The sequence below is a fragment of the Lithobates pipiens genome, unplaced genomic scaffold (genome assembly GCF_037356315.1).
Source record: "Lithobates pipiens isolate NorthernLeopardFrog02 unplaced genomic scaffold, aLitPip1_a1.2 Scaffold_23, whole genome shotgun sequence".
NCBI classification, from domain to species: Eukaryota; Metazoa; Chordata; class Amphibia; order Anura; family Ranidae; genus Lithobates; species Lithobates pipiens.
This window is the reverse complement of record NW_027507785.1, coordinates 228,103,097-228,121,336: the sequence shown is the minus strand read 5'-3', so window position 1 is coordinate 228,121,336 and position 18,240 is coordinate 228,103,097. Positions and strand designations below refer to the sequence as shown.

General features: G+C 45.7%; 1 protein-coding gene across 2 annotated transcripts in view; it reads right to left on the bottom strand.

Annotated features, from left to right (window-relative positions):
- ABCA4 (ATP binding cassette subfamily A member 4) overlaps nucleotides 1-18,240 on the bottom strand; it is a 442,076-nt gene that overhangs the window by 163,713 nt on the left and 260,123 nt on the right. For both annotated transcript variants that reach the window (XM_077452886.1, XM_077452887.1), the window contains exons 21-22: nucleotides 13,446-13,637; nucleotides 5,548-5,725 (exon numbers count right to left, since the gene is read on the bottom strand). In XM_077452886.1, coding sequence (XP_077309012.1) covers nucleotides 5,548-5,725; nucleotides 13,446-13,637 — 370 coding nt within the window. The remainder of the gene's footprint in view (nucleotides 1-5,547; nucleotides 5,726-13,445; nucleotides 13,638-18,240) is intronic.

Here is an 18,240-nt window from a genome sequence, read left to right as displayed (position 1 = left end):
ATAGGCCAACACAAAGTGTCACATAATTGTGAAGTGGAAGGAAAATGATAACTGGTTTTCCACATTTTTTACAAATAAATATCTGAAAAGTGCGGCGAAGATTTGTATTCCGTCCCCTTTACTCTGAAATCCCTAACTAAAATCTAGTGGAACCAATTGCCTGTGTGTAATTTAATTTCACTATAAATACAGTTGTTCTGTGAAGCCCTCAGAATTTGTTAGAGAACCTTAGTGAACAAACAGCATCAGGAAGGCCAAGGAACACACCAGACAGGTCAGGGATAAAGTTGTGGAGATGTTTAAAGCAGTTAGATTAACATGGAGCACTGTTTAATCCTTTATGCAAAAATGGAAAGAGTATGGCACAACTACAAACCTACTAAGACATGACCATCCACCTAAACTGACATGCCGGCAAGGAGAGCATTCATCAGAGAAGCAGCCAAGAGGCCCATGATTACTCTGAAGGAGCTGCAGAGATCCACAGTTCAGGTGGGTGAATCTGTCCACGGGACAACTATTAATCATGCACTCCACAATTCTGGCCTTGATGGAAGAGTGGCTAGAAGAAAGTCATTGTTGAGAGAAAGCCAGGGCTTTTTTTTTTATCAGAGAAAAGGTGCAGGAACTCAACCATGCCTGCCACACACACATACCTGTCAAATGGCATGAAATAGTAGCTCTTCCCTCTGCATACAACTCCTCCCTCCACTGCCTTCATCTCCCCCCCCTCCTTAAAAGCTCCACCATCTGTCATATGTCTTACCTTAGTTGCAATATTAAGCTGAAGCAACCTATCCGGCTGTATTACCTCCCAGCATACTATACTATGCTACAGTCACTTGCAAGGGAGGTCATGCAGTAGGAGCATCAACAACTGGTCACCAGGGAAAAAATGGAGACCACAGAGGGTGCAGCCTACCACGCACCCTCTCCTGCCTTTGACTGCACTGAACCCTGGTCACCTGTTCTGTATCTCCCTTGTCCCTGTCCAACAGTGGGATCTGCGCAGGAGATCTGACCTGTGGGAGCTACTTGTAAACTCAGAAACTGGACTGCAGTATTATCAAGTGATAGTGGTGAGCAGGGAGCAGAAGACCTCAGCCAGAGGTAGTAGAACTGAGTTCCCCCTAGTTCCTGCTGAAAAAAAGCCCTGGAGAAAGCTATAAGAAGTGTAGTGTACGAGAAGCCATGTGGGGGACACAGCAAACACGTGGAAGAAGATGCTCTGATCAGATGAGACCAAATTTGAACTTTTTGGCCTAAAAGCAAAACCCTATGTGTGGTGGAAAACTAACACTGCACATTACCCTGAACACACCTTACCCACCGTGAAACAAAGTGGTGGCAGCGTTATTTTCTTCAGCAGGGACAGGGAAGCTGGTCAGAGTTGATGGGAAGATGGATGGAGCCAAATACAGGGCAATCTTAGAAGAAAACCTGTTGGAGCCTGCAAAAGACTTGAGCCTGGGGCAGAGGTTCACCTTCCAGCAGAACAACGACCCTAAACATACAGCCAGAGCTACAATGAAATGGTTTAGATCAAAGCATAATCATGTGTTAGAATGGCCCAGTCAAAGTCCAGACCTAAATCCAATTGAGAATCTGTGGCAAGACTTGAGAATTGCTGTTCACAGACACTCTCCATCCAATCTCACAGAGCTTGAGCTATTTTGCAATCTAGATGTGCAAAGCTGGTAGCGACATCTCCCAAAAGACTTGCAGCTATAATTGCCGTGAAAGGTGGCTCTACAAAGTATTGACTCAAGGAGCCTAATACAAATTGTCAGAAAAAAAGAAAGAAAAGAGACTTTTCCCCTGCTGTTGTGTCCCGCTTTTAACTTGCGTACCAACACCAGGAGAAAAGAAAAGTAGCTACCTTAGGTTTCGGTGACCACATAGGACATTTGATTAATATCAAAAATATTTTTTATTTCTTTCTATACATAAAACAATAAACCTTGATTGAATTGCATCAATCGATCCTAGATGTTTACACAACAGAATGTAACAGAATGTGGTCAAAGTCACCTCTTCTTGCCGACAATTTCAAGGCATAGATTCCTTTGACCTTAGAGCCTTCTGTCTTTCCCTCATGATATTGTGCAAAATGTTTAGCGACTGGCCTTTCCTCCTTCTGTTCTTTGTTATCTCTCTGCCTCTCCCTCTCCTTCCTAATATCCCTCAGATGTTCCCCTATACGGACTTTTAGAGCTCTCTTTGTTTTGCCAATATATATTTTAGGACAAGGACACGTTATCATATAGATCACTTTTGTGGTTGAGCAATTTATTAAATCCTTTATTACGAATTCATGATTACCTTCTGCATCATGAAAATTTGTGGCCCTTTCTACATAGGGACATATTTGGCATTTTGTGCATGGCACCATCCCCCTACAACGTGGGTACTCTGATAGCCATGTGGGATTTTGCCGCCTAATATATTCTGAGTGTATCAGGATGTCTCCCAAATTTTTAGATCTGCGTGCTACCATTGTCGGTCTTTTCCCCCACTATTTTTACCAACTCTTTATTATTTTTTAATATGCCCCAGTGTTTCTCAAGGGCTCTTCGCACAGAATTCCATTGATTGCCATATGTTGTAATCAATCTGATTGTATTAGCTTCTTCATGTTTCTTAGAATTGGGATTTCCCTCCCTGTTCAACAGGCTTTCTCTGCTACGAGTCGCAGCTTTACGCTTAGCGTTACGTAATTGTCTATGGGCATATCCTCGCTCACGAAATCTTACATAAAGCTCCCTGGATTCCCTTCTCAACCGAAGAGAATTGCTATGTAGGTTAAATGGAGGTACTAATGAGAAATTAGGACTGTTGTCTGGTCATAATTATCCCCATTTCCAATTACTGCTACTTTGATGACCATACATGCAGATTTCCGAGAGATTTTTATCTCATGCTTCCAAATAGAAGCGTATTATTGGTACAATTTGATCATACTCGGTATATCCCCACATGTATGGCCATAGGAGGCGCCTCTATCTGTTTTATTGTTGTATGTATGAGTATGTCTGGTTTTGTTTGTTGAAAGTCAGGGTGTATGAACTGTGCAGATAAGGATGATCTTTGGGTCATCTTTGGTTAATGTTGTGTAAACATCTAGGATCGATTGATGCAATTCAATCAAGGTTTATTGTTTTATGTATAGAAAGAACTAAAAAATATTTTTGATATTAATCAAATGTCCTATGTGGTCACCGAAACCTAAGGTAGCTACTTTTCTTTTCTCCTGGTGTTGGTACGCAAGTTAAAAGCGGGACACAACAGCAGGGGAAAAGTCTCTTTTCTTTCTTCTTTTCTGACTATATGTTAGCTACGGCTTCGGCCTTGTAGACTCTGAGGAGTGACATAAGGACTTATTTCTTTAAGAGGGGCCCACTGCCACTATTTGGATTTATTCGGTAGTGACAGTGGATATGGTCATGTAATGGTATAAATAGCCTAATACAAATGCATGCCACACTTTTCACATATTTATTTCCAAAAACATTTTGGAAAACCATTTATCGTTACATACATAATAAAGGGACACGAACCTAAGACGGGTCCCTACCCAGTTAACATTTGATGAGAATAACCACCTTCAAAAAGCTCATAAGCTCTAGGAGTACCTTATACCAAATCCAGCCTGCTTCAAAGAACTAGGTAACAGAAAATTAGGTTAAATAACCTTTTAGCCTGTCATGTAAAACCACCCAGGTTGGCAATAGTGTTCTCCTCCTAAGTATGCAAAGAGCCTGGCTATCATATTTACCTTCTGACCTTATAGTGATATTATACTCTCAGTTTTCAAGCACTCTCCATAGCTGATTTAATAGTTTACTATGTAAGCAGCTTCTTTATTTTTTAATCTTTGCCTATGTTCCTGTTTAACCTGGTGCTATGACCACTGACTTAAAGTGGTTGTAAACCCTTACAAACCACTTTGACCTACAGGTAAGCCTAGATTAAGGCTTACCTGCAGGTCCAAGCAATATCTCCTAAACCTATATGGTTTAGGAGATATTTGCCCGAAAACAGGCACCACTGTCTACGGCGCATGTGCCGTAGACAGCGGCGCGCATGCGCACTGAGCGCGGCTTTCTCAGCGATGGAGCTGCCGTGCATGTCGGCTCCCATGCGCATGTGCGGGAGTGACGTCATCGCGGCTTCGCCGAATGACAGCGGTGGAGCTGCGAGACCCCACCAACAAGATGGATGCGGCGGACTACAGGGGACAGCGGCGACTTCGCTGGCTCCTGTGTCAGGTAAGTGACACATAATGGGCTACTATGCAATGCATAGTAGTCCATTATGCTTTGCCTTTGCAGGGAATGAAAGAGGAAGTAAACTCATCAGGGTTTACTTCCTCTTTAAGCTTTCTGTTTTAGGGTGGCTCCTTTGTCTTGCAGTATCTATGGAGCCACTCTTGTATGCAGGGACAAGAGTTGTGTGACTGTGTGCATCAATAGAAATACAAAGCCCAGTAGCCTAGGATGTCAAGGCACTCCCCTGCTCCTCCCTACTACTTCCCCCTCTCTTCTCTAAACAAACAGACTGACTGGTTCTAAACTGCACTGTCCACTTAAGTTTTCTCTGTGAATACAAGATGTTTGGGAAAGCAGCACTGAGAGCGCAGGAGCCAACAGCTTTGAAAGTTGTAAACTGCAAGTGCTGGCATGAGAATTTTAACAAATAGTTTACTGTATGTTAAAACAAAAAAAAACACTTAAAGAGGAGGTCCACCCTAAAGTGGACCTTCCGCTCATTGGAACCCTCCCCCCTCCGGCGCCACAATTGACACCTTTCGGGGGGAGGGGGGTGCAGGTACCTGTACAGTACAGGTATCTGCACCTACTTCCGGCGTAGATTCTGCAGAAGGTACGCCCCTTTCCGCAGAATCGACGCCCCTTTCCGAAGGTCCCCCGCTGCCTGCTGGGAAACACATGGATCCCAGAGACAGCGGGGACCATCCTTATTGCTCAGCGCGACTCGCGCATGCGCAGTAGGGAACTGGGAAATGAAGCCGAAAGGCTCCACTTCCTGATTCCCATACCCAAGATGGCGGCGGCAGCACCTGAGAGACGATCGAGTGATCGGCTTCGGGTGCCGACATCGCGGGCGCGCTGGGCGGGTAAGTGTCATTATTTGCAGTATTTGTAACTGCTGGCTTTTAAAAAAAAAAAACGGCGGACTCCCGCTTTAATACTGTAAGTGTATGTTCAGTTTATTGTGCTCAATGTGTTAGGCTAAAAAAAATCGGAGGGATTAATACTACTAATTATTTTATTTATTAACTTTTCTCTTGCTTTCCTAATTTACAATCTTGATTCAGAGAGTACAGAAGCCAGTAGGTCAACATAACAACAAGGAACCAAACTATTTTAGGAGGTCAGTAATATTAGGTCAACTATTTCTGTCATGGCAGGTTTACTTTCAGTAAAGCCTGCTTTGTATGCAAAGAAAAATTAAAATAATGCAAAGAGTTTTTATACACCCATGTTGTCTTTAGGTTTTTATAGAAAGAAAAGTGGTAGAATAACTTACAATATTGTTGTTTTTCCAGCTCCATTGTGCCCTAGGAAAGCAGTAATCTGTCCTTCATAAAAGGTGATATTGACCATGTCCACTGCAGGCTTATAGTTGTTTGGATAGACTTTGACAAGGTCTTGAACACACACACCTGGCATTATCCCCGGTGGTTCCGGCTCAAAAAATGGATTTTCTGTAGATGAAAAACAGGAATATCTATTTTGTTTTACAGTCTTAATAATAGGTAATTAATCCTTGTCCTGGAAATCATACATGAGTAATGTTTAGTAGTACCTTTAGGTAGGGTTGCCCGACTTTTTGAGAAGCGAGGACCACTTTATCGACTTGGTAAACGGTCGCAGGCTATAATGAGCGTAAAGGGGGGATGGCGGGTCTGTGTCCACTCTGCATATGTAGATCAGACACGGATGCAACGCGCTCTACCCTAAGGGCCCTCCGATCCACCCAGACAGAAGGGGAGAGATCCCTTTCTGTTTAATTTTTTTTTTTTAAGGAGATCGGATTGCAGATAGATGGTGTGTAAAGTCTGTTTACATCTAAAGCTCTATAGAGGTGAATGGAGAATCCGTTTGAGTTCACCCGATCGTGTGAAAGGGACCTAAGGCTGCTTTCATACTGATGTACAGCGGTTTACCTGCTCCTCAACTGGCCTCAATCTTCACTTCTTCTACAGGATTCCTGCAGCTGGCTGGTACTGCCGGTGGGTACTACTGACAGGTGCTGGTAGGTACTGTTGGCTGGTACTGTTACTGCTGGCTGGCACTGGTATTGCTGGCTAGTACTGCTGGTGGGTACTGATACTGCTGGCTAGTACTGCTGGTGGGTACTGGTACTGATGACTGGTACTGCTGGCTGGTACTGATACTGGTTGCTGGTACTGCTGGCAGGTACTGGTACTGCTGGTTTGTACTGATGACTGGTACAGATGGTGGGTACTAGTACTGCTGTTGGGTACTTCTGGTTTATAATGCTGGCTGATACCGATGACTAGTATGGATGGTGGGTACTGGTACTGCTGGCAGGTACTTCTGGTGGGTACTGATGACTGGTACTGCTGGTTGGTATTGGTACTAGGGATGAGCCGAACCCCCCCAGGTTCGGTTCGCACCAGAACTTTCGAACGGACCCCAAATTCGTACGAAGTCTATGGGACTCGAACGTTCGAAATTAAAAGTGCTAATTTTAACGGCTAATATGCAAGATGCTGTCCTAAAAAGGGTTTGGGGACCTGGCTCCTGCCCCAGGGGACATGGGTCAATGCCTAAAATGTTTTTAAAAATGGCTGTTTTGGGGGGAGCACTGATTTTAATGACGATTAAAGTGAAAAAAAGTGAATTATTCCTTTAAATATCGTGCCTTGGGGGTGTCTGTAGTATGCCTGTGAAGTGCCACATGTTTCCCGTGTTTAGAACAGTCCCTGCACAAAATGACATTAAACGGAAATAACATCATTTAAAACTGCTTGCAGTTTTAATGTTATATCTGGTTCCTGCAATATGGTTGAAAATCATTGAGAAAAATGGCATGGGTAGCCCTCTCTGCCCATTACCAGCCCCTTTGGGTCTTGTACGCATATTAAGGGGAACCCCGTACCCATATTAAAAAAAGGAAATGCGTGTGGCCCCCAGGCCCTATATACTCAGAACAGCAGTATACAGGCGGTGCAAACAAGACAGGGACTGTGTAGGTTTGTTGTGTTAAGTTGAATCTGCTTGTAATTTTCAACTGGTACATTTTTAAAGTGTAGCTCCAGTCAAAAAAACTATTTTTAAGCTTTTTGGAAAACATAGGGAAGGGTTATCACCCCTGTATAATTAGTTTTGTCGTCCATCTTTTTTCATCTCACTTGCTGTTGTCTCCTTCCGTTTGCAAGTAGGAGATGTTTGTAAGTTGGATGTTTGAAAGTAGGGGCCTGCCCTATATGCTCTGCAGAAATGGCGGAACAAGGTGTTGGTTTTGCCACAACATTGTAAGCCCTCAAAGGGACTCTTGGTGTGAACGATTCTATCAAGAATTGTAATTGCATGCCATTGTTGAACAGTGGTAGAAAAATTTACCTTTGGTGGTTGTGGTGCTGGTGCCACAACACTATAAGTCCTCACAGTTACTCTGGGTGGGCACAGGAACGGGCCCTCCTGTGAAATATTATATCAAGAATTGTAATTACATGTCCCTGTTAAACAGGGGCAGAAAAATTGGGCCTTAGGCACTGGTGCTGGTGCCACGACACTGCAACCTCTCCCATATACTCTAGTTTTATTGCAGGAATTAGCCCTGCTGCAAAGCATTGCATCAAAAATTGTAATTAAACGCCCCTGTTAAACAGGGGCAGAAAAATTGGGCTGATGGCATCACCCAGAACCAGAAATGTTCTTCCAACATATCAGCGGAGGAGGAAGAGGATAGACAATCAACATAACAGGACAGTCACTCAGCATCAGCAGAGGCAGTCTTGAAGGGATGTGATATTTCAAAAAAAATTATTCGGTTACATCAGCTTCAGGTGCTTGGTAGCTGTGGGTGATCCAAGACTGATTCATCTTGATGAAGGTCAGTCGATCAACTGATTAGGTGGACAGGCGCACCCTGTGATCGGAAACAAAGCCACTAGCAGCACTGAAGGTGCGTTTCCGAACGCTGGATGCAGGACAGGCCAGTAGCTCAATTGCATACTGTGCAAGCTCTGGCCAGTGATCCATCCTCAAGACCCAGTAAGCCAGAGGATTTTCGGTGGGAAAGGTGTCCAAGTCTGACCTTGCCCCTAGGTATTCCTGCACCATGTAAATCAGACGCTGGCGATGGTTGCTGGAACCGATCATACCTTGGGGCTGCGGACTAAAAAATTGTCTGAAAGCATCAGTCAGACGGCCACCTTCTTCACCGCTCCTTCTGACCAATGCCTCAGCAACACATTGTCCAGGACCAGGAGTTTGTAACCTCCCAGTCTCTGGGAACGCGTTGCACAGACCTTTCTGCAAGGCCTCCCGGAGATGTCTCATCCTCTGCTCCCTCTGCGATGGCAAGATAAGGTCGGCAACCTTACCCTTGTACCGTGGATCAAGGAGAGTGGCCAGCCAGTAATGGTCCCTCTCCTTGATCCGAAGAATACGCGGATCCTTCTGCAGGCTTTGCAGGATCAGGGAGGCCATGCAGCATAGGTTAGCTGAGGCATTCGGTCCGGAGTCCTCTGGGTCACTAAGGACAACATGATCCGCAGCTACCTCCTCCCAGCCACGTACAAGTCCACGGGTTTCTTGGGACTGTAAATCATCCCTACAAGACTGCTGCTGATGCTGAGTGCCAGCCTCCACCTCCATGCTGACACAATCTTCCTCCTCCTCCTCTTCCTCCTCCTCCTCCTCTTCCTGTGTGATGGGTGGCACAGCAGGAACACTGTCTGGATAAAGGGGGCCTTGAGAGGCAAGGAAGTCCTCCTCTTCCTGCCTCTGTTCTGCCTCAAGTGCCCTGTCCATTATTCCACGCAGCGTATGCTCCAAGAGGTGGACAAGAGGTACAGTGTCACTGATGCATGCACTGTCACTGCTCACCATCCTTGTGGCCTCCTCAAATGGTGACAGGACAGTGCATGCATCCCTGATCATGCCCCACTGGTGTGGTGAAAAAAAACCGAGCTCCCCTGACCCTGTCCTGGTGCCGTAGTCGCACAGGTACTCATTGATGGCCCTCTGCTGCGTGTGCAGCCGCTGCAGCATGGCCAACGTTGAGTTCCACCTGGTGGGCATGTCACATATAAGGCGGTTCTTGGGCAGGTTCAGCCAGCCGAGCACAGGCATTAAATGATCGGCGGAAATGCACACAGACTTTCCTGGCCTGCTTCAGGACATCCTGTAAGCCGGGGTACCTGCCCAAGAACCGCTGCACCACCAGGTTAAGGACGTGAGCTACACAGGGCACATGGGTCAGTTGTCCCTGTCGGAGGGCAGAGAGGAGGTTGGTGCCATTGTCGCAAACCCCCATTCCTGGCTTAAGCTGGCGTGGCGTCAACCACCTCTCGGCCTGCCCCTGCAGAGCTGACAAAACATCCGCCCCAGTGTGGCTCCCTTCCCCCAAACAAACCAGCGCAAGCACGGCATGGCATCGTTTTGCCTGCGTACTTGCGTAGCCCCTGGAACGCCTACAGAGCACCGCTGTTTCTGAGGACAGAGCACTGGAAGAGGCCATGGAGGAAGAAGAAGAGGAGGGGGTGGAGGAGAGAGGTGTGTCACAACCAATAGTAGCATTTTGAAGGCGTGGTGGCGGAACAACCTCCAACACTACTGCACCTTGTCCTGCATCCTTCCCAGCTGCCAGAAGAGTGACCCAATGGGCCGTGAAAGACAGGTAACGTCCCTGTCCATGCCTGCTGGACCATGAGTCAGCGGTAATATGCACCTTACCGCTGACCGCCCTGTCCAGCGAGGCAAGGACATTGCCTTCCACATGCCGGTAGAGAGCCGGAATCGCCTTCCGTGAGAAAAAGTGGCGTTTGGGGACCTGCCACTGAGGAACCGCACATTGTACAAACTCACGGAAGAGGGCCGAGTCTACCAACTGAAAAGGCAGCAGTTGAAGTGCTAGCAATTTAGCCAAGCTAGCATTCAACCGCTGGGCATGTGGATGGCTGGGAGTGAACTTCTTTCGCTGGTCCAGCAGCTGGGGCAGGGACATTTGCCTGCTATAATCGGACATGGGTGTACTGCTAGCAGAGTGCCCGGAAGCACTTGGCTGTGACACACCTAATTCTACACCTTCATTCCTCTCAGAGCAGGTTTCAGAGAGGACTGAAGGTCTAGTGGGGTTGGAGATGCCAGCTGATGAGGAGCAAGGAGAGGTCCGCTTTGTTCTTTGGTGTGGGTCTTTGAGGTACGCTTGCCAACGAGCTGCATGGCAGGTCAACATATGTCTGGTCAAGCATGTGGTGCCCAAGCGGCTGATGTTTTGGCCACGCGAGATACGCTTGAGACATATGTTGCAAATAGCAGCGGTGCGATCTGATGCACTCGTCTCAGAAAAGGCCCACACCATAGAACTTTTAGAATAACGCGCAGAGGCAGCGCCCTGCACAGGCAGAGCTCTGCGGTGTGATTCAGTCGGTGTGCTGCCCCTAAGCTGGCCCCCGGAGGGCATCCTGCCTCGTTGGACATGTGCCTCCTCCTCCTCCTCTCTCCTACCAGGCACCCACGTGGAGTCAGTGCCCTCATCATCCCCTCCCTCTTCATCGCTGTAGCAAACCTGGCAGTATGCTGCAGCTTGTGGAACATGACTGCCAGATTGCTGTCCTTCTTGAGCATCCCCTCTCTCTGCATTCACGCTACTGCCTTCCTCAAGCTGAGTATCATCATCAGAGCCTACAAAACACTGGGCATCCTCCTGGAGCATGTACCCAACACTGTGCTCAAAGAGTTTAGGAGACTCCTCAGGAGTACGTGGTGGGTCTAGGGAAGGAGTCACTGATGATGACATTGAGAGGAGGGAAGGCGATGCGTTGGCAGCTGCTTTGCTAGTACCCTGAGACTGGGTGAGAGAGGATGAGGAGGATGAAGAGGGCTTGGTCATCCACTCTACCAAGTCATTGGCATGTTGCGGCTCAACATGACCAGCTGCCGAAAAGAAGGACAAGTGTGTCCCATGGCCACATGCTGATGATGACGATGCACCGCGTCCACGACCAGCACTGTTGTCTCTAGACACAGAGCCTGCTTGCCCTCTTTTATCGGCTCGCGCCTGTCTGCCTCTCCTTGCTGGCCTTCCAGACATGGTAATGGCCTGAAGGGAGTTGGGAAAAACAGCAATTGGGAAGTGTATATTGTGCTGGAGGCACACAACACCCACTAACTCCTGCAGATGCCTTTATTATAGAACACCAGCAATAAAGGGTAAATACAGATGTATACTGTGCTGTGCTGGAGGCACACACAACTTCCAATAACTCCTGCAGATGGAAGATGGCTCAAATAGAGAAGAGCTATGTAGGTGGATATAGCGGTGTGTACTGGGTACAGAGCATGCAGACAGCACGCACAAGCTCCTAACACTCACTGCAAGCTCTATTATAAAAGATACATATATCGCTAGCTATATAGGTGAATATATGTATAATGCGGTCAGGGCACGCAGACAACAACCACTACAGAAGAGCAAGATCGAAAAATCGGCCAATAACGATTGGTGTATACTGTGTTGAAGGTACACAGAACACCCACTAACTGCTTCTGACGCCAACACACTACACAAGGCCGCCGCGCTGGCGGCCTTATATAGTGTGGGGCGTGTACTGCACAGCCTGAGCTAGGATTGGCCACAGGCATCCTGCCTGCCATCCTCCCCTTTGCCATCCACCCCAGTGCCATCCTCCCCAGTGCCATCCTCCCCAGTGCTACCTGCCCCCAGTGCCACCTGTTAGTGCTATCTGTCCCCAGTGCCACCTGTTGTCAGTGCCATTTGTCCCCAGTGCCATCTGTCATCAGTGCCACGTGTCATCAGTGCCACATAGTGCCATCTGTCATCAGTGCCACATATTAGTGCCATGTGCCACGTGCCATCTGTTGTCAATGTCACGTGTCATCAATGTCACTTATCAGTGCCATCTGTCATCAGTGTCACGCATCATCAGTGCCACGTATTAGTGCCATCTGTCATCAGTGTCACGTGTCATCAGTGCCACGTATGAGTGTCATCATTGCCAGGTATCAGTGCCATCTGTCATCAGTGTCCTGGTGCTCCAGGGCCTTCAAAAGTGTAATAGGTAGTCAACAAGTTAGATGTGTAATTTATGCTCCTAGAACACCTGATGGCGCTCCCTGCATGTTGGGCCTCTCTATGTGGCTAGGCTGTGAAATAGTCCCACACATGTGGTATTGTAATACTCAGGAGGAGTAGCAGAATTTTTTTGGGGGTGTCATTTGTGGTATACACATGCTACGTGAGAGAACTAACATAAAAAATCTTAATTTTGCAAAGAATTGTGGGAAAAAAATGACAACATCAAAAAGCTCACCATTCCTCTTACTAAATACCTTGGAATGTCTACTTTCCAAAAAGGGGTCATTTGGGGGGTATTTGTACTTTCCTGGCTTGTTCGGGTCACAAGAATTGAGATAGGCCACCAGTGATCAATTTTGTATGATTCGCACCACAGCTTGTAGACTCTCTAACTTTCACAAAGACCAAATAATATCCACTAATTTGGGTTATTTTTACCCGATATGTAGCAGTATAAATTGTGGCAAAAATGTATGAAGAAAAATTTATAATTTGCATAATTTTGTCACAGAAACAAAGAAATATGCGTTTTTTCCAAATTTCCGGTCTTTTTTCATTTATAGAGCAAAAAATAAAAAACCCAGAGGTGATCAAATGCCACCAAAAGAAAGCTCTATTTGTGGGAAAAAAAGGACAAAATATTCATGTGGGTACAGTGTTGTCATTCAAAGTGTGAGAGCACTGAAAGCTGAAAATTGGTCTGGGCAGGAAGGGTGTTTAAGTGCCCAGTAAGCAAGTGGTTAAGTACCTTGTTGTGTGGAGTATTGTTTTCTCTCATCAGGTGGAGCCAGTGGATCCTGAGAGGACAATACAGGTATATTGTGATATATTGTACTGTATTGTATTGCACCACAGCTGTGTCAAGGGGACTGAGGCAAGTTAGTGGGGTTTTGTCACTAGAGTGCAGGCCCAATAAAATCAGCCGCTCCTTCGGGAGTCAGTGCTACACTATATTTAGATTAATGAATTTCTGTGTCTCCCCCTGATTATTGATGAAAGAAATTTTGGATTTTGCATCCAAATTTGCACCCATGAACTATGAATAACTTTGCTAAACATACTCTTTGGTTCAGGTTCCACTTACTATGTATTATTTTCTAAAAGCCTACTACAACTACTGTAGATTTTACCATATGTTTCATCTTTGTCCTTGCTCTCCTTCTCCTGTTCATCCTTTGCCTGTTTCTCCTCTTTCTGTTTCTCTTTCTTGACTTTATGTTTGCAGTTATCCTTGTCTATGAGTTTATTGTCAAGGGCATTTTTCAGATCTTCATCTTTTTCTTCTGCTGTTTTTTTTTGGTCTTCATTTCCATGAGGTTTACCTAAGAGCATTGAATGACATATTACACATAGAAGAACCTTAACAATACAAGTATATTCATATAATGTCATTAAAAGAGAGCTACATTAAAAAATGCAATTTACTCTTTATAAAGTATAGTTATGCACATTAAAATAACAGATCATTTTGATATATAGCAGTTTGAACTTTTTTAGTTTAAGAATCAAGTTGTTGTTTTTTTTGTTTGTTTTAATGGGATACACTTTGATGTAGTAATATAAAAAAAAAAAAGGTTAAAGTTTTAAGAAAATGTCATTCTAATTTTATATGCAACAATGCATGATTGTACCTTTTGCTGTTGGATTTTATAATACTTTAGCTATACATTTAAAGCAATTTCCTCTTTTACAGTCAAAATTGAGAAACCGCACTATGTTTGTTATTTCCAGTCACACAGCATACCCTATCATTTTTTTTATTTTTTTTATTTGTACATCACGAGACACAGAGCAGGCTTTATACTTAACTATCTGGGTTATGCACCACCTAGAGGTGAATGGACACTGGCTGACCAAAACAGAAAGGAAGTCCCCCTCTACATTACCCCTCCCAAGCAGGAAGTACCTCAGTTTTCCTGCCACTGTTTCAAAGGTGATCATCATGGTTATTAAGTTCTCTGTGAGTTCTGATTCTTGTAAAATCAAGGGACTAAAGTGATCAGATCCATTTGGAGTGGCTTAAGGGCTAAAATAAATGGTACCTGAGCTTTGTGTAGGGATGATGGAATATACAAGGTAATGCAACCTTTTATGCCGCTGAACCCTGCATAGCAGAATCCTGGGCGATGAAGAACTAAGGCAATTTCGGTAGGGTGCTGTACAGGTCCAAGGGAGTGGACCCAGAAAGTGCAAAGAGTACACAGTCCTTGAAGGTCCTTAGTGACAAAACCCACTGTGATGGGGGAAGATTGAGCTTTTAAATCTTATTTAGGCCCTTCAGCGAGATTGGTAAGTGAAGCCCCTTTGTTCAAATACACTATATTGTATTATACTGCTGATAAGAAATAGGAGTAATTATTAAAGGCCTCTTTTTCTCTCACTGGGTCAGCTATTCAGCCTGCTGTGGCTGCAATTGGGGTCTGTTAGTCCTTAAAGGATTGTGTTCAATTTTTTAATAGGCCTGGTCAGCAGAATGATTCTTCTGAGGAAATGGCAGATTTACTTCGGGCCTTGTGCTTTGCCGTGGATGCCCTCAAGGACTCAATACAGCAAGGGTCCTTTCACACGGGGCGGATCAGTTCTGATCCGCCCCGTGGATATCCGTTTGCTCAGCGGGGATCACTCCGTCGATCCCCGCTGAGCAGAGAGATGACAGGTCCGTCTCTGCACACTGCGCAGGGACAGACCTGTCACAGCGCCGCTCTCCCCTATGGGAGATCGGATGACGACGGACCGCAGTGCCCGTCGTCACCCGATCCGATCCGCAGACGGATGAAAAAAATAGCTTTTTCCTCCGTTACACTTATTCGGATCGGAGCGGGTCGGATGTCAGCGGACATGTCATGACATGTCATGACATCCGACGCTCCATAGAGCTCTATGGAGCACCCGTTCAGGTCCGCCTGAAAAACTGACAAGCGGGCCTGAACGGGACGTCAGTGTGAAAGGGGCCTAAGTCTCGCATTTAGCTCTCTTGTCAGTGCATATGTGCAGAATTCTGTGGTTAAAAAGTTAAAAGCCTTACAAGAAGCTACTGGCTAGTTTTTGTTTGGTGAGGATCTGGATAAATATATCCAGAAAATCTCTGGAGGAAAAAGCTCTCTTCTACCTCTTAAGAGGAAGAACAAGCGTAATTAATTTTTCATCCTCCAGGCAGTTTTGACATCCGCAGGGGGCTGCGGAGAGAATGACTGAAGACAAGTGGGTCATCCCCACAGTGTTTGTAGGGTACAGGCTGGAATTTGAGGCCTCCTCATAGTTTTTTGAGATCCAGCGTTCCCTCGGATATTCTTAGCCCTTGTACACACGGTCGGACATTTCGACAACAAAATCCGTCAGATTTTGTCCGACGGATTTTGTCCGAAACTGGTGTTGCATACACACGGTCAGACAAAGTTGTCGTAAAATCCGATCTTTCGTACCGTGATGACGTTATTTCATTACGATGGGACTACGTTCAGGCTAGTAGCCAATAGCTTTGGTCTAGGAATTTGAGCTGAGCATGCGTGGCACTTTGTCCGATCAGAATTCTCTACAAATGATCAGACGAAGTCTGATCGGATCATGTTGTCAGAAAATTTTATAGCCCAGCTCTAAAACTTTGTTGGTCGGATATTCCGACGGAAACAGTCCGATGTAGCCCACACATGGTCGGATTATCCGACAACACGGTCCGATCGGACATTTTCCGACGGAATGTACGACCGTGTGTGCAAGGGCTTAAGAAGAGCTTGTTTCAGGCACTAGACCACTTGATGCTTCAAGTGGTGATTGTAGAGGTACCAGTATCAGAAAGGTTTGCAGGGTTCTATTCGAACCTGTTCACAGGTCCAAAACCGAATTGGGAAGTGAGACCTATATTAGACCGAAAAGCTTTGAACCAATAGCTTACCATTGGGTCATTTTCGGATGGAGTAAATATACTTGGTGGTAGCCTTGCTGCGGGTAGTGGATTTTCTTGCATCCATAGACATCAAGGATGCATACCTGCATTTGCAAATTTTTCGACCTCATCAAAAGTTTTTTGTTTTGCAATAGAGGACCGTCATTTCCAATTTCCAATTTGTGGCTCAGGCCTTTGGGCTTGCAACAGCACCCCGGGTGTTTACAAAAGTTCTGCCACTGCTTTTGGGCCTTCTAAGGAAAAAACTCAAGACCTTTCTCTTTTAGCAGATGAGCAAAGCTCGCCACAGCGCCTAGAGGCGATTCAGTTCGCATTGTGCGCTATACAAGTATTTCATTCATTCATTCATTCAAGGTCTCAAAGCATCCTGGTGTTAGGTTATCTAGGTGACCTCTTGCTCAGGGAATAGTCAGGACAAAACTTAAAGCAGAATGTGGCTCTCATGGTTTACTTTTTGGAATACCTGGGCTAGGTCTTAATCTTTGAAAAGTCAGCCTTAGAGCTGGTTCAGTGTCTAGAGTATTTAGGACTAGTTCTAGACACAGCTCAAGCAAAAGTGTTCCTACCTACAAGAAAGGTCAATGCTCTGAAGGATCAAGTTTGAGAAATAAGCAGGGGGCATCCCTTCATTCAGCTTTATATAGGTCTGCTGTGGATGGAGAATGGTGTCCTTGTTCGAAGCAATTCTTTAAACACAGTTCCATTCCAGACCTTTTACAACAGAACATTCTGTTGGCCTGGAACAAGAGTATCAGCTCTGGATTGTCGCATGCTTTTGTCTCCCACGGTCCAGCCAAGCCTCAATTGGTGGTTGGTGGATAGGAATATGGAAAGAAGAAAGTCTTTCCTTCCAGGTGAACTGGAAGGTAGTGACCACAGATGCCTGTCTCTCTGTCTGGGGGGCTGTCCTGGAGGACTCCACAGTTTAGGGAGAATGGTCTCGGTAGGAACAAAGTCTGACCATCAATGTCCTAGTGCTACGAGCAGTGTGGCTGGCTCTGATTTTCTGGACAGTCAAGCTCCAGGGTTGTCCGATAAGGGTTCAACCACAAAGGCGTCACCAAGAACCATTTAGTTCGGGAGATGAACCACGTCCTGACTTCTGACTTTGGCAGAGAAACATGTGCCAGTTCTCCCAGCAGTCTATATTACGGGGTTGAGATTTGGAAGGTGGACTATCTCAGTCACAAGCAACTGCATCCGAGAGAATGGTCTCTTCACGCTGAGGTCTTTCTGGAAATTTGCCGACAATGGGATACCCCGTATGCAGGGCTGAACTGGGACAAAAATTTGGCCCTGGACTTTAATTAAATAAATGCTGCCCCCCCCAAAAAAAATTGCACCCATCAAAAGGCCCCCACATCCATTATTGTATATCATGAGAGGCTGAGAGAGAGAAGTGAGAGTGAGAGACAGGAGGGTTGAGGGAAAGGGGGTGAGAGGGGTTGAGTGTAAGAGAGAGGGGAGTGAGAGACAGAGTGGGCTGAGAGACAGAGGGGTGGGGACTGAGAGATGGGGGGGCTGAAAGAGGGGAGGGCTGAGACAGATCAGGCATACACTGAATGCCAGGAAGGCGGTCACTAGGAGTATCTATCACAGGAAATTTGGAAATCCTACAATTCCTGGTGTGAAACCAGAAAGTGGCAACCTCCGAAATATATGATCGGGAAAATCCTTTCCTTTCTCCAGTCTGGTATGGAGATGAAGTTGGCCTTAGGAACAATTAGAGGGCACATTTTGGACTTATCTATATTTTTTCAGAGGCCTATAGCTTCACACTCTTTGGTTCAGACTTTTCTGCAGGGAGTGACTCGTTTGGTCCCTCCTGTCAAGCCACCCTTGTGTCCTTGAAACTTAAATTTAGTTTTGTCTGTTCTACAGAAACAGCCTTTTGAACCTATTTGTGAAACTCCATTGATTCTTTTGACATGGAAGTTAACTTTACTGATCACTATCACTTTGGTAAGAAGGGTGTCGGAATTGGAGGCTCTTTCTTGCAAACAGCCATATTTAGTCTTACA